General features: G+C 40.1%; 1 protein-coding gene across 1 annotated transcript in view; it reads right to left on the bottom strand.

Annotated features, from left to right (window-relative positions):
• LOC143138210 (inactive carboxypeptidase-like protein X2) overlaps window positions 1-20088 on the bottom strand; it is a 289505-nt gene extending 269417 nt beyond the window's left edge. The window contains exons 1-2 of the mRNA XM_076298713.1: window positions 19608-20088; window positions 16576-16685 (exon numbers count right to left, since the gene is read on the bottom strand). Of these exons, the coding sequence (XP_076154828.1) occupies window positions 16576-16685; window positions 19608-19905 (408 nt within the window). The 5' untranslated portion in view covers window positions 19906-20088. The remainder of the gene's footprint in view (window positions 1-16575; window positions 16686-19607) is intronic.
• Window positions 20089-21158: the final 1070 nt, after the last annotated feature.

Raw genomic sequence — 21158 nt, 5'->3', positions numbered from 1 at the left:
GCCCTTTGAGATCAACATACAAAAAAAAAAAAGGTCCTCCTAAACCAGTGTTTCTCAAAGTGTGGTCCGGGGACCACTGGTGGTCCGCAAGCTATGCCAAGTGGTCCGCGGGCAGACGTGGTAAAATATAATATAGATGAGTTGTTTGCAATATTGAACCAACTTGTATGTAAATCCAAACAGTTCTGCAACACTGCCTATGTAAGCTATGCCAATTTAAATCATATGAATCCTATGACACAGTAAGCAAGGTGCAAAGACAATTAGCAAGGCGGTTCAGTGAGTAGGCCTATTGTGTCTATTAGATAGATAGATAGATACTTTATTGATCCCCAGGGGAAATTCAAGGTCTCAGTAGCATACAGACAATACACACACATTCACTAACAGCAGAAAAAGTAATTAAAAGTATATAATATAAAAACACAACTAAGCAATAAGTACAGTAGAAGATAAAGAATATAATACATATACTAAAATACAAATTATACTAACTAACACTTAATCTAAATCAATTCTAAAAACAGTATCCACATAGTGGGTGATAAATCAATCAAGAGGTGCTTGCAATGACTGAGGCAGGGATTAAGCCTGTGATTCTCTGTGCATAGTAAGGTAAGTTAAGGTGCTCTGTGTGAGTGAGTGTCATGGTGATAGTGCAAATGAGTAAATCCAACAGTGCAACAGTGCAAGAATACAGTCTATATATCTATATAACTATATTAAGAAAAGGTATAAGTGTGGCCACAGTTCGGCTGTGGCATGGAGGGAGGGGTTATGAATATGTGCTAATATAGCACGCAAACAGTGAGGCAGAAAGACAGTGGTAAAAAGTGGCTAGTGGACAGACAGTATCCAAACATGGAGGGGGTGAAGAGGCAGACAGACTATGCAGAGAAGTCTATCTCTCCTCTTCCCTTAAGTGAAGCATTGAACAGTTCAATGGCCCTGGGGACAAATTACTTCCTCAGTCTGTCTGTTGTGCAAGACAGTGAGCGAAGTCTCCAGCTGATCAACTACAGTAGCTAGGTGGTCCGTGAGGTTTTTTTTACTGGTTAAGTGGTCCTTGGTCTGAAAAAGTTTGAGAAACACTGTCCTAAACCCTACGGTTCTCGAGATATTCACAGAAAACTGTGTCTGCCCTACCCTCCTTTTGGGGGGTCCAGTCCAGCGGGGGGGCCACAGATCAAAACGAAAAACGATGGTTCCATGCTATCCATGTGGGGTTATATACCCACCAAGTTTCGTGTACCCCGGTCTTTCAGTGTCCCGGGAATCCTTGACGGAAATTTGGACATGCGAAAAAAAAAAAAAAAAATCTGACTAAACCTATATGACCGCCGCTTCGCTGCACGGCGGTCATAATAATAAGAAGAAGCCTAGGAAGAACAGTACAGTGCATTTTCATGCACTGTAATAATAATAATAATAATAAGAAGAAGCCTAGGAAGAACACTACAGTGCATTTTAATGCACTGTAATAAGAATAATAAGAAGAAGAAGCGTAGGAAGAACAGTACAGTGCATTTTCATGCACTGTAATAATAAAATGCCTAGGAAGAACAGTACAGTGCATTTTCATGCACTGTAATAAGAAACCTAGGAAGAACAGTACAGTGCATTTTGATGCACTGTAATTAATGCTACTAAAGAACCTAGTAGAAAAAAAACATCATAATTACATAACATATGGCAGGGAAGCATTTTTTTGTTTTAAATCTTAATGCTTTTAAATCTTAAATTTGTCTATGTATGTCATTATGTCATCTCCACCACACTTTGTCATTTCCATCACAACACATATTTTAAGTTAAACATGTAAAAACTAGATGTACCGCAGAGCGGTACAAAATATGACCGCCGCCCAGTCCAGCACATTTTTTCCACAAAAAGAAATCACGCTGAAAGGCCTATATGATTCTAACTGTCTCACTAAATTGCATTATCCACACTCAATTCTCACTGGTATCTGCTAGACAACAAGTCCCAAAACATGATTAGTTCATAGATTTCACATGTAAAATTCATTTTATACAACCCCACCTCCATCTTGCCTGTTCATAATTCTGAGAAATTCTTGATTGTTTGTGTTATGTTTATGTTATGTGTGTGGGTGTGTGTGTGTGTGAGTGTGTGTGTGTGTGTGTGTGTGTGCGTGCTTGTGTGTGTGCCTGCGTATGTGCCTGTGCATGGAAGCGTACATATGTCACTCACTGTGTGAGTATATGTCATACGTATGATTACTGTGAATGTGTGTGTGTGCGTGTGTATCTGTTTGTGCACATGTGTGCACATGAAATGGGTTAACATGACCCCTGGAGGCAAATATACGGAAAAAAAATGGTCATCCTAGGCCCTACAGTTCTCAAGATATTCACAGAGAACTGTGTCTGGCCTACCCTCCTTTCGGGGGGTCCAGTCCAGCGGGGGGGCTACAGATCAAAACGAAAAATGACGGTTCCACGCTATCCATGTGGGGGTACATGCCCACCAAGTTTTGTGTACCCCGGTCTTTCAGTGTCCCGGGAATCCTTGTTGGTGTACGTCACTAAATGTACACATAAATTATTTTATTGTAAGGCCCCCCATGAACGAAAGTACACAAAACTTGGCATGCATTCGGAAGGTGTCATAATGATCCTACACTTTCAATTTCGTGCAGTTTTGACCATATCAGCCAGAGATATTGTGATGAAAACACCTACATTTTTGCTTTTTAATTTTTAACTAGGTGGCGCTATACATGAAATAAGTGGTAATGGGATGGGTTGACATGGCCCCTTGAGATCAACATACAAAAAAAAGGTGGACCTCCTAGGCCCTACGGTTCTCGAGATATTCACAGAAAACTGTCTCCGGCCACCTACAGGCCAGTTGGTGTATAGGAACATAAATTAATTTATTGTGTGGCCCCCCATGAACGGAATTCCACGAAACTTTGCGTGCATTCAGAGGGTGTCATAATGATCCTACACTTCCAATTTCGTGCAGTTTTGACTATGTTAGGTCACAGATACCTGCGATTACAACACCTCATTTTTACTTTTTTGTGTTTAACTAGGTGGCGCTATACATGAAATGAGTGGTTATGGAATGGGTTGACATGGCCCCTTGAGATCAACTTACAAAAAAAAATGGTCCTCCTAAACCTTACGGTTCTCGAGATATTCACAGAAAACTGTGTCTGCCCTACCCTCCTTTCGGGGGGTGCAGTCCAGCGGGGGGGCTACAGATCAAAACGAAAAACGATGGTTCCATGCTATCCATATGGGGTTACATGCCCACCAAGTTTCGTCTACCCCGGTCTTTCAGTGTCCCGGGACTCATTGACGGAAATTTGGACATGCGAAAAAGAAAAAAAAAAAAAAAAAAAATCTGACCAAACCTATATGAATATGACCGCCGCTTCGCTGCGCGGCGGTCATAATAATACAACATGCATTTCTGGAAAATTAATACATTTGATATTTTGGCTGATATGTGTAATATTTAATAAAATACATTTGGAACAGTAGATGTTATTTTTGCTTGAACACACACGTTTTGTTGTGTTTTGGAAACGTGTGATTGGGCAGTCGTGGCCTACTGGTTAGGGCTTCGTACTTGTAACCGGAGGATTGCTGGTTCGAACCCCGATCAGTAGGAACGGCTGATGTGCCCTTGAGCAAGGCACCTAACCCCTCACTGCTCCCCGAGCGTGGCTGTAGCAGGCAGCTCACTGCATCGGGATTAGTGTGTGCTTCACCTCACTGTGTGTTCACTGTGTACTGAGTGTGTTTCACTAATTCACGGATTGGGATAAATGCAGAGACCAAATTTCCCTCACGGGATCAAAAGAGTATATATACTTATATACTTATACTGGAAATGACAGTTAGACTTTTGGAATAAAATGTCAAAAATATATATTATTCAAGTGAAATCTTTACAGCCACTATTAGGGCAAGTTTCTAGAAAGAGTAGATAATTAAACCATGCAAAAAGATTTTTTACTGAAAGATGTTACATTTTCTGAAAATTACCAGGTCAAAGAGTACCATAGTTGAAGAATAACCCTGCAGCAATAGCATATGTCTTATATAAACGTCAATTCCAGTTTTGTTAACACGGATAGGAAGCCAAGTTGTAGCTCCGAACTTACTGACAATAGCCTAAGCATGATCGATCAATGGCAATGTCTGACTCTGATAGGCCTGCCTATACAGATAGAGAAGAAGAGACTGTCTGACTGACTTTTGTGCAAAAAAGTGAAATAATACTGTTCATAATATTTTTCCCCTCAGGACCAGATGGCTGTGTGACATGTTTTCAGTTCTGTGCAAGGAACCACCATCACACCATGGTAAGTAATAACTTACTTGTCCTCCATTTACTAGTGTCACAATGTAGCCAACGTGCCTATATTATTATAAGATATAGTGATATTTTGTAAGCATTTATTTACCAATGAGAATAGCCTAGCCTAATGTTATCCCTTTGCATCTCTCCACAGGGATACACAAAGGCTAGGGTTAAGTGATGCTTTTGTATCAAAGAAGGGATGACACCTTAGACTTATTTTATGTGGCATTTTCAAAATGTGTTGGCTATGCAGGTCATGTGACACCTCTTCCGAGACACAGGCTCAGTTACTTTGCCATTATTACTTAAATCACAGTCAAGGTTTTCAAGGTTCAGCCACTCATGCATTTGCTCATTCCAGTCTATTAATGCACTGAACATTCATCTCTCACGATTTCATAGAAAGACAGAGCAGGAGGTTGCATATCAGGAGCGTGAAGGAGTGAATCTTGTATTTACATGTCACCTGTACTATAGTCTTATTTAATATATGCATAGGATTAATATTCTGCTGATTTGTCTTCCCATTACCCCACAATCCCTCTGTCTTTCTAGGAAGATGTCAATGTCAACGGCAGAAGGAAAATTACTCTGCAGGCCCTTCCCATCTTCTTGTTGGAAGATGGATTTTTTAAGACCTGGAATGTAAGTTTTTGATTAAATTGTGTGTCCTCTTTCACTCTTTCTTCTTTTTTTACTTTGTCTTCTCTATATATCTCTATTTCTATTCAGCCCTCTCTGATACTAGCTTGCAGCCAAAAGACAACAACTGTAGCTATTCACACCGTCTCGGGTGATACAGACTCCCTTGTGAAGTTTGGTCCTGCTATCCATTCTATAGTTCTTGACGGAGATACTGTTGTGTGTGATATAGCAGAGTTGACAGAGACGTTAATTTTGCTATTTGGTTTAATTTATGCACTTCATCTCGATTATCCAAAGCAATTGTCCTACACATTTAATTTCATTCAAAAAATTATACTGGGTTTGGAAGACCGGAAGCAATTACCTCCTAGACATAGCCTTAAAAATAAATTGCTGATGATGGATGAGTAAGCAGTCTGTTTTCCAAATCTCATGGTTGATACTGCCAGCATGTTAATACTCAAGCAAGCAATGGAGCTTTTCGCTTTTATTTATGTTGGCCTATTATTTTGTTATTTGAGTATTATTACCTTTGTTGAAGTGGTAAAAGGTTGTTATTTCTTTTATTTTCTGTATTAACCGCATTGCTGGGGATGTTGTTCTGTTAGAATTCTAATTGAATTCTTAAATAAATGGAATCTGCATTGAAATTGTCTTTTGAGTATTTTTTTATTTGAATCATACAAATAAAATATTTTTGATTTTGAGGTAAATAGTAAACCTAAACAGTCAAAAAATGTGTTTCAATAGAGTGAAGTCAATGTTTAGGTATGAGAAACTGAATGAGTCATGGTGATAACATGAATATATTATTAGGAGTGATAACTTAAAAACATCAACTCCATTTCCAGTGTCAATTTTGTTGACTTTAACAATGGTTTCAAAATGACCAGGTTCATTGAACTTATCAACGATTTAAGTAGTGTTTGTTTGTGAAATTATTATGTTTCAGTTCATCAACTTCCTAAAAAAATGAGTGTGAATAACTTCTAGTTTAGAGTAGTAATTACTTAAAATGTTTGTTTGTTGAAATTATTTCTTTTAATGTTGTTCATTTTCTCAAATATTTGGAGTCTTAAGAGCTTGTCTGACTAATGTAACAATAACTTAAAACATCTATTTCTCACATTATTCTTTTTAATTTTATCCTTGTCCTTAAAGATTTTGAGCATTTAAAAAAGTCTAATTTTAAGTAGAAATTACTTGAAATATTTTTTAAAGTGCTAAATATTTTGAGGTAATCAGTTTCATCAAATATTTTGAGTTCATTGAACCTGTTGGGGTTTACAGTGTGTACCAACGTCTCTGGAGAGAAGGCGCGCAATTTGAACAAGAAATCGGTTCTCAAACGGAAGTTTTGATTGCAACAATTACCTAGTTCAGGCACCAGGGTAACCAGGATAACATACCAGGGCACCAGGATAACATACATTACTATATACACCAGGGTACAAATAGCATCCACGTCTAACTATACATTGATGCAAACAGCATACCTTATTCAGAGTGTCTATTACACGGCTGAGCTATTCACACCCTGTTACGTAACAACAAAAAACATGTTGCTTGTTGTTGTTCACTGAACCAAGATTATGAAAATAAAACACAACTTTGCAATCTAAAACTTAATCTGAACAGATATTAGTGCCGAAACCTTTCAGAATACTTCACCTTCTGCTGAAGAAAAAACGAAAATGTTTTTTTGTGTACGTGAGCAACATCTTTTTGTCAACCAGTGGGGTATACTACGAAGCACGTTAGACATATCTAGGCTATGTAGACATATCGAGGCTTGACAAAGCCTTGACTCAGGGGTATACGTTAAGTGATACTACGATTGCAGTTATGTGATATATTTGTCAAACTAGGCTTTCAGCTCAGATCTGTGCGCGTTCTCGGTGTTAGGATGACTTTGGCCAATCGTGTAACGTGGAGACGCACAAGACCGCCTCTATTTAAAAACAATTACTTCCGCATTCATGAGCGATAGCTTAATCTACACTGCGGTCATTTTTTGTGTCTAACCTTTAACATCAAATAAATCCATTGTCATCAGTTGTTGTATGGTATGCACGTCCATAGTGGGATATTTGCACGCACAGCACTATTAAAGCGCATTCGAGATCCAAAATGTTAGTAGAGGCGGAGCTACATCTGTAGATATATGACAGAATCCTACATGTGAGATAACTTTCTTTTTTAAGACAATTGATTGGTCAGTGTGCAGTAGATTACACTATTTCAGCTATAACTTAGCACATAACCTCCTTCCGACCAGGTTTGGTTGACAGCATAAGATACCATGGTGATATAGCGACACTAAAACAGATCCACTTTCGTGTCACAGCATAGCCTGGCTTTGAGCGCAACATACCTCGCTAACCCACTAATCGAGATTCGTAGTACACCCCACTGGTCTCATTAGGGAAACGTTCCCCTGGGAACGTTTTGGCAAACCCAGCCAAACGTTCCACCAGACACGTTTCTGAGGTGCAAACTAGCCAAGCAACCCAGCGGGGGTGCTAAAGAGAGACGTTTAGACGTTGTTTACTACAGTTAGGTCTGGTCAAACTAAATTGTAGCTTACACAAGCTCAGCAGTATTCTTTGGTTAGCAAACCAAAGTTTTGGATTAATAGTGCCTATATCTCGCTACATTTCACAAAATATAAGGGCACAAACCCTGAACTGCCGTCTATGGTCAGCTGACACATCTTGGTGGGGGGTTTTTTTCGCGAGCAACCCGGGGGATTTTAGCTCAATTGTCAACACGCTCGACTTCCGCTCCGAGGGGCAGCTGTTCGCAGGTTCGAATCCGGCTGTGTGCAGGGCCGAGCCGTGCAATTCAACCCAACGCACGAAGACCAGAGGACCAGGCTTCGCAGACTGGGCTTGCGACGAAGACCAGACTCAGCACACAGCCGCCCTTAACTGCTGTTATCAACTGGTGAGATTGTTGCTATATTCCCCTCGCACATCCGTGTGCAGGAGTGGATGTCTATTGCCCCTTTGTATGTTCACATACAAGAGTGGAGGTGTGTGATGTAATTGACATTTTTCTGTTAAGGGTCTATACCCCCCATTGACACTGTGCGCAGCTGTTAAACTAGTGACTATGTTCCTCTCATATGTTCACGTGTAGGAGTGGATGTTGTATTTCTCCCGTGTATGTACACATACATGAGTGGTGAGTTTATGTAAATTTGAGTTTACAATCTTTTAAAATGGTTCATTTTAACATTGGATTAGCCGGAATGACGAGGTGCAAGACATTCTGGTGTTCATCCAAACGCCATTGTTAGCTGTAATCAATGCAACAGGAAATAACTCTGGAATTTAAACACACAAGAAGTCTCATGATAACATGGTCACATGACTGCTTGACATAAGTCACATGATGACAAAGTTACGTGGCTGCTTGGAGGTGAACCATGTGGGATTAAGTTTACATTATTTTAATGTAAGACCTAATCTCCCATAACCTCTGTGCGCAGCAGGTGGGATTGTCTGTCCTTGTGGGCCAGTGACTCAGTGTCAAATCACTGTGTGCAGCTGGGCTAGGTTATGGCTGGAACCATTCACAGCAATAGTGCAGTGGTGCAGTGGTCTGGCTATCCTCAGCCCCTCTCGCAATATATATTTTTTTTCGGGATGGTAGGGGAAGGTACCGCCTTTTTCGCCACTAATTGGTTAGAAGGGCACTCGCCCGATTGGTTATTTGATTTGGCCATGAAACGTCATCTCACGTTCATGGCAGGCTGTCGGCTAGTCTGTTTTGATCGTCTTTACAAGTAAACAAAGTCAATCCAACAGTAGCCTACTAAGAAAAGTGCTATATGCGCGTCTTCAGATTTATATTCTAAGTTCACAATTTCATAGCCTGTCTAGATCATGTTTAGATTAGTCTTAGCTGTTTGGGGGAATTTTGTGATGAACATGTGAACTTGGGAGTAGCCTATAAATCTTACCAGCATGGGCGGACTGGCCATCTGGCATACCGGGCATTTTCCCGGTGGGCCGACGCACCTTTTGGGCCGATAGAATAGGCTATATATAATTTAATTATTTTGGCCAACGATCGGCCCAAACGAAGGACAATCAGCGGCCCATTGGTTACATTTCAATATTGACACTGGACTGATCCAATAACAGCTCACGTCAGGCCCCACCCCTCCCATTTTGGCTCAGAGCCAGGATTCTGTGAGCGCATCAAAAGTTAATCGAAGTTGCCTACACGAAATTGTGGCGGGTGCCGGTAGTAACAATTGTGCAAAATAAACACCATTGTAGAAGCTTCAATACAATATAGCAAGTAGGCTAGGCTAGCATATGTCAGCAACATGTTGAAGTTCGTTGAGTTTGAACGAGGATATACAGAGCAAGGGACAGTGAGCAGGTGGTGGAGAGTGCGAGCCTAGTTGAGGCTACATGATAAGAACTCAGTAGTGGAGCAGGTAGGCTGTGACATGCCATGCTGACTATGATGATTATGATGACTTATTAATTGCGATAATGTAATGATATGGTTGCCTAATGATAACATAGTAAAGCCGTGCTGTGATTATGATAACAAATAGCGCAACTTAAATTTTCTAAATGAATGATTTGCAAACCCGGACAGCAAAATAGTGTCAAATCGACGTTAATTGTTGGTCAGATTGATCAGTTTCCGTCAGACGCCCAAAATTCAACATCGATGGCATGAGTGGTGGTTCTATCTTGGGAGGGTTATCATGGTAAAGAAGGGACAAAAGACTGTAGACTGACGGAAACGTAGGTTACAAAACGTCACGTCATGCACAAGCCAACTAAGCTACAGTATATATATAACCTATATAGGCCTAGGTCAGACACTAAAGACAATTAGTTCATGTAGCTGTACTGTTCCAAAATGTACCAGCAATGTAGGTAGGAAGTATAGCCTACAGGAATAAAATATTTCCAGCAACAGCCCTGTTTATAGGCTTCAGTAATTTTTGGTGCTGCTGTCAATTGTAGCCCATTGAATCATTTGAAATGATACTTTGAATTCAAGCAGAAACTCTTCTTTAATAATTGCTTGTTAGTCTACTTGAATATGGAGATCATATGCTCCATGCCTACCTCTGATCAGTCAGAGAGATAACCAATGAGGCCTATATCACTTTCAGTGCTCCATGACAGTTGAAAAGATATGCATATTTAAGGGTAATGCAAAGATTTTGTATTTAATTAGGTGTGCCGACCGATTTGAGGGCCGCTTGGGCCAAATATGCCAGGGCCGATTTTTGGTGCCCCTGCTTACCAGCCTACATTTCGTAAATTCGCCGTAGCTTCCAAGTAGGCTACTGAACGGTTAGAGTAAGCTAAATAAGCATATCTAGGCCTAAATATGTAGGGAAAAAAAATATTCCGCCCCTCTCAGGGCTAAAACTTGCTGTAACGGAGCCCATAAGTATTGCCAAGGTATCCTCCACATACGCCAATTCCAGCAGAGTTGGGAATTATTCTTTTCATGGTGTCATGGCCTGGAGTTAGATCCAGTGACGTATCCAATGCTTGGTGCTTGATGAACCCTAAGTCAGTTAACCATGTCATTGAACTGGAGCCATTTTGCCCTGAACCAGCTTGCCAAGCTGAAGGGGCTCTTAATGCTCTATGCCCAGTCAAGGCATTGGGAGCTTGTGTTGATCACACGTGGCTGCTGTGACAGGCGCACACACACAGCTTTCGGTGCTATAGGGGTGTCTACACACCATTTGACCCACCAATTGGAGAAATTTTTTAGGCCTTTTCTGGGCAGTGTTTCCCAAACTCTTAAAGCCTGGCGGCTCATTCCACACGGAATAAGGCCGTCTCATGGGCACCATTGAAAGGGGTTGCTCTTGGTGGCAGGTGCAGCGGCATCCTGGAGTACTCCATGGATCTCTGCCAGACTTTATAGAGTCAATGTGACATCCGCCCCTATCAGCTCCACTGGTATGTTGATTGCCGACCTGACTGGTGATGAGTAGTCTTCTGTCCTCGCGACACTGTTGGGGCTAGTCATCCAAGGTGTAGACCGTGGTGACGGTCTGAGGGAGGTCGAAATAGATTGTCCATAAGACATAAGATATGTCCATAACTATGGATCAGCCTCACACATGACAGTCACATGACATTGTTGATAGATAATGGTCTCGAGTAGGTAGAATGATGGCATCATTCAAGGTGTAGACCGTGGTGACAGTTATCGGTCGGTCTCACAGATCCATAGTCAGTGCCGGTTCAGACCTACATGGGGCCCTAAGCAAAATCCTGCTAAGGAGCCCTCCTACCTGAACTCTGAGCGCCAAAATGCAACTGTTTTTTTACAGTATCATCTGACACCTCAGTGCTCCCAATACAATCATCCCATCCCATTTGGGATGTCTATGGAAGTTACCAAATATAGTGTTTTTCCCTATAAAGGACTAGGAGAAAGAAACATAATTGTGTGTGAATCACCTTCACACAGCAATAAATGCCCAGTTTCAGTGTCTGTTTGCTGTTTGCTTTTGATGCTTGCTGTACATATCCCCTTGCAAAAAATCACTGCAGTTTTTTCAAAGTACAGTCCAGTTATACCACAATAGGCTACAGTGCAGTATAGTATTTTCATGTCCAAAATACTGCATTTTTGTAGTAAAGTACAGTACTATGTTTTTTGTGTCTAAAACACTGCATTCCCTGCATAAGAACTGCAAATATTTTCTCCAAAACTGCGGTTTTCATACTCAGAAATCTGCAGTTTGACACTTGAAGTAATGCAGTTCTTTTTTTGTAAGGGTCTGGTTGTGCTAGTAGCCTACTGGCTGACTTCATCTGTGTGTCTGTAGTAGGCTACTTGCCAAAGACATAGGCTATGAACTGGCTCCCCTGATTCTCTTATTATTTCAAGATTTTTTCAAACGTAGACTATTTTAAACAATCATTAAATACTTCATATAGACATAATTTACAATGTGCATCTATTGTCCATGCAGCACAGCGAATCAAGTTAATACATTAGGCTACTTTCCATTTTGCATACGTTCAGTTGTACAGTAGACTATCTATAACTAAAGCTTGACTGAAATATTGTAAAAAAAAGTAAACATTGGTCTAGTGTTATCCAATTGTGTGCAGTGAGATTTTCAAATGCATGCTTGTTGCCGCCCCTCGAGTTGGGCCATTACATTGTTCGTGGCCAGACCCTTAATCTTTCTAGATTACCAGGGTCTGGATTTTCCAGGCTAGTATCAGAATCTAATTAAAAAGGGCTCCGCTCCTCGCTCGCTCGCGCTCCGCTCTGCTCACTAGTTCTGTTTGGCGATACCACTTTTAGCTCAAGCCTAGCATAGATCATTGAATCAGATTAGACCATTAGCATCTCGCCCGCTAGCATCACACTTAAAAGTGACTAAGAATTTAGATAATTTTCCTATTTAAAACTTGTCTCTTCCCAAACAGAAAATGAAACATGGTGATTTTCTAGGCTGATTTGATATTAAACTATACTCTCATTCCGGCGTAAGATTCAAGGAACGTTGTGAACACACCATGGGCGCAGTAGCACAATGAATAGTCCCCGTAGGCTATAACTTCCAGCAAGAAACGAAAAACACCCTCAAAGTTCTGGAAAAGTTTTGGAAATTTGCATGACCCATTGCAATTACACTGAGAAATGTATCGCGTTTCGGAAGATCATGTTGCATACTTCCTTGTGTCTGTTGCGTGGAGACCAGAGATCCCCCTTTTCTAAAAGGAGTTACTCTGGGCCTCCCTTTACTCATTTGACTCGCTTTATCCATTACCGTAGAACACACAAACAAACAGTGGAAGGGAGTAGGGAGAGGGCGGAAAGCCTAATTGTCTTCGGTTGCATTTTTTAATTTAACGTTGTAGGCCTACGATATGTGCTATGCCAGGAAAATAGGCTATTAATTTAACTCATTGAGTGCCAAAAACGTAATATTAAGTTTTTAGCTTTTTTTTTAAATTACGAAACTACACACTCTAACACACCTTATATGTGATTTTGGGAACTCTGTGATGAATGGAAATGAAATATATGACGATCGTGAAACTCGCACAATCTGGACATTTTATCTGGACATTTTATCATAACTCGGTTGACGCTTTGGGTCGAATCAGTGACGCATGCACGTCAGGTCAAAACTAGGCCATTTTTGTGGGTCTATCACTAGGTGGCAGTCTCGCCAGGTCTCGATGATCACTTCCCGGAAGGTTTACACAAGTAAGTAACAGGCAACACTTCATATTTCATGAAAGACGTTATATCTCCATTTCCAGAAAAAAAACAGCAATTTTGATGAAAACTAGCCACTGTTTAGCTTGGGATTTCTCAGGAACGGAGGCGTGTAGAAATACACGGTTTGCAGCCACCGAGAGCTTAAAGTCTCACCTTTTAATCGAGCTATTCTACGTGTTCATAGCTATAACACAGAATATGCTGTGGCTGTACAAAAATCATCAACAATGGTCTAGATTGATGGCACTCTAGGACAAAGCTCCCGAAAACAGCTTGGCATTCAATGAGTTAATCACGTCTAGCTTTACTTGGATAGATAAAACATTTTTTTTTATAATTGTCAGCTTAGGTTTGGTCCATTAGCCTTTTAATCCGTTGTTTAGTCATGCAAGGACCGAAAATATTTCAGTCGATGTCATGCACACCGACGTTGTAGCCTATACCACATTGTTTGCATTGAGATGATCTCTTTCACTGTTGCCGAGACAATTTTGTGAAGATTCAGAAACGTGGATGTGTTGTCATCTGCATGTCAGTAGCGAGTGTGCCAACAAATTATGTAAGCGCAGGTTTGCAGCTGGATGGCATTTCGCGTTTGCGGTAGCCTACTGGGAGGCTACAGCACTGTTGCTTCAGCATTGCATCTACTAGCCAGTGTGTGCGGCACTACAAAGCTGTGTGAATTAAACATGCAATTACGTGGTCATGATGAACTGACAGAGTTGAAGAAGAGGTGATTAGTAATTCATCAGGCTATTACATTAAAGGAAAATTCCGGTTTTTAGCACTTTAAGGCCCTTTTCTGGTTTGTTTTGGATGAGCTAGAGTGGTGGACACCGACATTTTGACGATTGGTCCTGTCTCGACTTTTCTGACTCGTTTTGAATCGCCTTTTCACTTCTCAGGGTGGCTGGCAATGGCCATACTGTAGTAGGCTACTCAAACATGTCCTAAAACAACCCTTAACGTTCGTTTTCAAAACTGTGCAACTCACCGAGTGGTTAGTGGAGTTCGTTGACAATTAAAAGCAAATATATCGGCGCAATGTATGATTCGTATTTGAACCTGAAGCATAGACGGTGGCGCAGTAGAAATTTCAACGTGCAATGAGTCTTCCAACAGAAATCAATGGGATTTTACAAAATGCCAAATAAAACACGACAGAAACTGTATTTCGCTACGCTACTTGTTTTGGAACATCAACGAACGTTAAGGGTTGTTTTAGGACATGTTTGAGTAGCCTACTACAGTATGCCCATTGCCAGCCACCCTGAGAGGTGAAAAGGCGATTCAAAACGAGTCAGAAAAGTCGAGACAGTTGCCCATAGACAGTAAAAGAAATGGACAAACAGACTCCGTCGTTCTCAATGGGAGGGCACTGAGTCATTTTTCAGTTGGTCCCCCCAGTACTGCGCAGACTCGCACTTAACTTAGTGACATTAGCCATCGAACTGAATCTTGTAACTCATATGATAGATACACAGAAATTCTTCTCACACTTCCTTTGCCTTCAAAGTCAAAGTTAAACATTTATTTATGTATTATTATTAATATCATCCTCACAAGTGATATCAAGTCATGTTAATGTTGAAACTACCACACATGATCATCTTCAAAAACAGTCATGGTAAAACAAAACAAAAAAGTTATAGCCTTGAAGCTAATCTTCTTTCCACTTTTCTGACCTACGGTCAATCCATCGAAAACCTCTGAAATTATTATCGTTAGACTACCTAACGGTAAAACTACTGTTTTTCATTAGGTTTACTTGCCTCTATGCTTTACCTTAACATAGGCTACAATGCTATTGTAGGCTACATAAGCTTTGTTCACGAGTTTCCGTGCTGGCTGGACTACGCTTCTTATCCAAACAATACGGTTATCTCCCTTCAGTGCGTTAGCTTCCCTTCAACCGGACATGCTAAACATTCTTCTTACGGGAACCTAACGTTACGTACGAGGTAGTCGAGTCTTGTTTTGCCTTTTATTGTTTATGTAGATAACACAGAAGCTAAAATATCGGCACATGATATATGTTATATGAAGTTATGGGAGTTCAAAAAAATCCTAAATGAATGGGCGTTCTATGGGGTTAGCAGAGAGTTGATAACCACCGCTACATCGATGCTTCTACTTCCGGGAATTCGCCTGCCCCCTTGGGTGAGCCGCCATTAAACGGAGAGCCATTGTCTCATCCAAAGATTTACATATCAGTGTGCATGTTCTTAAGTGAGCCTTACCTCGGACGCTACATAACCAAGCAAATAGTGTTCAGTTCAACCAAACGTCAATTAGTCGACAGATTGTTATAATTAGTCAGTCAACAGATTAATTTGTGCCAGGTGAGCATTTAGCAGCACACTAACCTTAGATCGCTATGAACAGTGGAGTCCTGGCTGTAACTAATGTTAAGCAGCTACGTTAGCATGTTAGAGCTATTCCCTCAGTGGGTAGTGCTAGCAAATTCCAACCGCCTTTTCGAATTTCAAAAAGGACTTTAAGACGTTGTCGACTCCAATATTATATTAATGTCAGTTTACAGTTTAAGTATTACAAATTAACATAAACCTGACCATTTCAAGGTTATAACCAACCGAAGTTATGTTAGCTTGCTGGATGTTTTACTAAACATTTTCTGAGCTAGCTATCGACCTTGCTACTAGCTAGCGACCAAGCTAACGTCACCAATATTTCATAGTAGGTAAAACACGTTGGTATGAAAACATATACCTGTGATGTGACATTACTTAATTGTGTATTTGTCGTAGTTTTCATGCTAGCTTACAGAAGTAGAGGGAACAAATGACTTTACCTTTTACAATCCCACGCTGTACTTCAATGGCGTCCATCTTCTTTTCAAAAATCTCAACTGAAGGACCGGAAGTGTAAATGACTCCACCCCAGAGTACGTACATTCACACCCACTTAAAACACTAGGTTGTGAGTTTTAATTACACGGTGGGTGTACATGTTTGTTCAAACAACTCCCGAAGTTACACTAATTAACACTAATGAACACTGAACAATATGTCTCTGAAAAATTAACACTTAATAACACTGTCAACTGTTTACTGTGTATTTTGTAGGCTAATTGATGTGATGTTTTAGGGAATATAAGGTCATAGAAATTTGTCAAAAAATCATGGAAAAGTCATGGGAATTATCTGGTGTACACCGTTTACATTTTAGTTTGAGACAAAAATATCAGCATCTCAAGCCTTTCATTTAAATTTCAGGAAAACTGATAAGCAGAAGACACTATACTTCCTTACTTATTTACTATTCATGTCACGTTTCTGTCACATTCACAGTTCTGTTTTTGCTCCAGGGAAGACCAACCTGAATGTTTAGACGTCCTCGGTGAGGTCCTAGTCCGTAGCGTTTCATAGTAGAGGCATGAAGCTGAACATCATCAATTTTTAGGGTCTCCAGGCCCATTGGTGGGCATTCTACAGAACAAAAAAAAAGAATATTATTCGATATTAAGGAATATCTGAGGTGGCTGCACTCAACTTAGTCTATTTAGGCCACATACTGCACTCTTGATACTAGAATGCCACCTACTTTGCAAAGGAAATTACTATAGCCTAACCTTAAATCAAGTGAATGTATGCTTATTTTTCTATTATTTGCTTATAACAAGACATTTTTAGACATTTTTGCACTTGATTTTGATGGGGGAGTTGTTTGACCTTATTATGGTATTGACCTTTTGACCTTATTATGTGAAAATCTTCATACACTGCAAAAAATAAAATCTAACCAAGTGTTATTAATCTTATATCAAGATAAAAAAAACTAGTTGGACAAATCATGGATGACATTGCCCCAGTAAAAATGAAAAAAGTTAACAACAAGCAAACTGCACCATGGAGACACAATCCAGTGATTAAACAAGCCAAAAGAGAATGCAGGAAAACAGAGAGAAAATGGCGCAAGACCAAACTACAAATTGACTACCAAATTCATAAAGACATGCTACGCCAGTATAACTATGCAATTTGCAAGGCAATGCAATTGTGCAAAACTTTTTCTCTGACATTATAAACAGGAATATAAATAATGCTTGTGTGCTTTTCTCCACTGTTGAGAGGTTAACAAATCCCCCAACTGACATAACACCAGAACTTTTCTCAGTTGACAAATGTGAGGAGTTTGCATCCTTTTTCAGTAGCAAAATTAAAAAAAAATAAGACTGAACAACACACTTGCAAATAACTCTTGTTTTAGAAATGCCAGCTACTGAAAGAAGACCCATACACCAAATGTTAGAATTCAGCCCTATCAACTGTGAAACACTAATTAAAACGGTTTAAAATCTCAGTTCTGCTACCTCCCAACTGGATACCTTACCCAGTAGCTTTTTTAAATCTGTCATGCATTTTATTACTGCAGATGTGCTTCAGATTATAAATACATCTTTACAAAGTGGCATTTTCCCTAAATCCCTTAAAAATGTAGTTGTAAAGCCCCTACTCAAAAAGAATAACTTGGATCCTTCGATATTAGGCAACTACAGACCAATATCTAATCTACCTTTTGTTGGAAAGATCATTGAAAAAACTGTTTTTAACCAATTAACTGCTTTTTTATCGTCACAAAACTATTTTGATGACTTTCAATCTGGCTTTCGTGGAAATCACAGCACCGAAACAGCCCTGGTCAAGGTGATAAATGACATTCGTCTAAATACAGATGCTGGCAAAGCATCTGTTCTAGTACTACTGGACCTGAGTGCAGCATTTGATACAGTTGACCACCGTATACTACTCCACAGACTGGAGCACTGGGTTGGATTTTCAGGTGTCGTCATAAAGTGGTTACAATCTTACCGACAGGAGCTACTTTGTTGCCATAGAGAATTACACCTCAACACCAGTATCCCCTGACCTGTGGTGTTCCTCAGGGATCGATCCTAGGCCCTTTACTGTTTAATACTGTTTAATCTACAAGCTGTTGGAAATTGGAAAAGGGAGGCTTAAGGTATGACAAGCAGGGGTGCCAATAATTGTGAGTGACATGTTTTTGTTAAAAATATTTATTTCTTTATGAGATGTATCTTTTTCTCAAAATAAATTCGCTTCCCTTCAAGGTTGGATTTTTCCTCATTTTTTCCATTGTGAGATTACAATACTGCCCTACAAAGGCAAAAGGCAGTAACTGCATTTTTGGTCGAAAATGAGTTATAGACTGGTGCAGAGGTGACCTAAGCAGTACCAACTGTGCTGATGTGGAAGCCTTCATTTGCGAGGTTTTCAAAGCTGGCTCATGCACGTCATCAAACAGTGCCAGGGCCTCTTTCTATTTGCTCAGGCTGTTCTTTTGGAGAGACTGCCCCCAAGCCATGATGCATTATCATTCCATATCAAGAGGGCACACTACACTAAGCAGCTGTATGGCTCCAAGCAAATCAACAAAGACCTGCACTGCCTCCACCGGAAACTATGGGTTGGCGAATTGAGAAAGATGCTCTTTTGCCAGTTCTCACTTCCCTTCCTTCTGTGCCTCAGGCTGTTATCAATCTTGTTACATGCCGTTGTACCGCACACAAAAGCAGTAAAAACAGAAGGGAAAAAACACAATAAAAATGAACTAGCAACTAGAAACACTCAAAGAATTTAGGTGGCGTTTAAAAATAATAATAATACGATTTAATTGTATAGCACCATTCATACACAGAATGCAGCTCAAAGGGCTTTACATTTGGAACATTTAACACAATAATAGAGAAGAAAATAATAATAACAATAATACATTTTGTGGCTTACGCAGCAAGTTGTTGCGGTAGTATAGGCTTTGCTAACAAATGCTTAGGCTAACAAATGCTTAGGCCCCGTTGATGTGGACTCTAAGCAGTTAGCCTAAGTATGTTCTTAGTATTTGTTGTGATTATATTAATTTATATACAGACGTTTAAGGAACACAACGACCGGACGACTGGCAGCCTTAACCCCCGACAAGCACGTCATATGGCAACAGTGGCAAGGAAAAACTCCCATATTCCCGGAAGAAACCTTGAGCCTGATTGCCTGGTGGAAGGAGTCCCTGAGCCAGCTGGTTCTGGCTCTGTTTGTATGTTTGTATTTAAACCCACACACTGTTGGCAAAATATAAATGGCCCACCCACAACTGCTCAAGAAACAGGCACACCCACAATGAGTATTCCCTCTAGATGCCAGCATTCATTAACCCTACATCCCTCTTACCACAGAGGTTCAGCAGTAATATTGTTTTCCAAATGAATATTCTAAGGTTTCAGATGATCTGAGGGTCAAATGATCAGAGGGTTACTGAGAAAGTGAGTATTAGTGGAGATAATTTTACTGATAGAAGTTTTGGACAATTTAAGCAAAGTAGAGGAACATGTTTACCTGATGTCTCTGATCCCCCAGTGGCTTGTGTATTCCTCTCAGCGCTAGTTTTATGTGCTTTTCTGAAAGCAGACTTTCCACTTCGGTTGTTGCCCTGCAGCTGGTGTCTCTCAAGGGCATGCTGGTCTGATTCAGGTATGTGGTGATAATGCTCACGATTTAGCTGGACCCTCCGATAGTAATCCTCACCCTGAACTGCATGGAAGCTGTGGCCATGGAAAAGAGACAACAGGACTGCCAGTATAGACAGAGTAAGAGAACGGTTACACCATCTTTTCGGGAACAAAGCAAACATCATGAGATGGCTACAACATTTAGTTGGCTGCCAAAAGTGGTTTTCTATAAAACTATTCCCTTTTGTTCTCCCTTTGCTCTGTTACTCTTCTCTCCTTTCGTCTATCCCTTTGTCCTCTTTTTAGTAAGTCTACATACTTTCAGACGTTCCAAGTCCCTGTCAAAGCCACACAGCCAGAAGGTCTAAGCAAATTCTTTCTTGGGAAAACAAGTGGGAGGGAAAAATAAAAAAGGAGGGAGAGAGCAGAAAACACATAGACAGAAAGAGAGATAATGGTAGTCAAAATGTTTTCTTTTGGATAAGTTGGCAAGTGTAAAGCTACAGTAGTCTTGAGGAGCAGGGGTTGTTTCTTTCCACCATTTCAACACATTGAAAGGGGGATACATACAGGGGAAAACAGCATTTCTACACAAATGCAATGTTAAAATAACATTTAAATTCCACACCTATATTGTACAACTAAATCAAAGGACTGGAAATAAACTTTAATGAACCATGTTTTCATCTCACTGCTGAGAGAAGGGTTTTCTGCAAAGAGAGACACGATTTTGCATAGTATAGTTTAACATTCTAAAATGGATACTTTCGGTACTTGATTAGGATTCATGTTCGATGAATCATGTTCGATGCCATTGAAAAGTCCAACGCAACCCTTAATGCTGACTGCATGTCATTATTTATTTATACACCATGAATTGATACAAAAGTTAGAGTTGCTGTGTCTTTGTGTTGCTTGGCAACCATTCTGATTTTTAGAACAAAGGGGTGGTGTTAGGCATGATGCAAAACAATGTCTAAAATCACCTTTCCTGTTCTACAATTGAAACCTACAGTAAGGTCTTGCAGGGCTTACTGCTTAATTGTTTCAGGGTGTACATCTTGTTTGGATTGAAAATATACAGTACAACATCCCAAAGTATACATTAAAGATCAATTAAGCAGCTTAACAGATGTGCATCACTGGGCCCCATTTTTTTATTATTATTTACACTTTAGTGAATGGCATATGTGTTGGCATGCTCCAAGTGAAAAAGAAATGTGCTCTCTGTCAAAAGAGCAGTAAGATTACATTAACTACAATAATTCCAAACAGTCAGCAAGGAAAGCACATTATGCTTATTTTTTTGAAGATTTAACATTCAATTCGATACTTTCTGTGACTGGTTATACCTCAGGTGGCTTTAAACATTCTCTACACCTAACTAACCTATTCATTATCATGTATCTCCAATTCTAGGGAGTTTTTCCTTGCCCCT

The sequence above is a fragment of the Alosa pseudoharengus genome, unplaced genomic scaffold, assembly GCF_046254945.1.
Source record: "Alosa pseudoharengus isolate Yale_2024_CS ecotype anadromous, Long Island Sound unplaced genomic scaffold, YU_APseudo_1.1 YU_APseudo_1.1_scf_21, whole genome shotgun sequence".
Taxonomy (NCBI): Eukaryota; Metazoa; Chordata; class Actinopteri; order Clupeiformes; family Clupeidae; genus Alosa; species Alosa pseudoharengus.
Note: the sequence above shows the minus strand (reverse complement) of the source record. Positions and strands in the feature narration are given on the sequence as shown.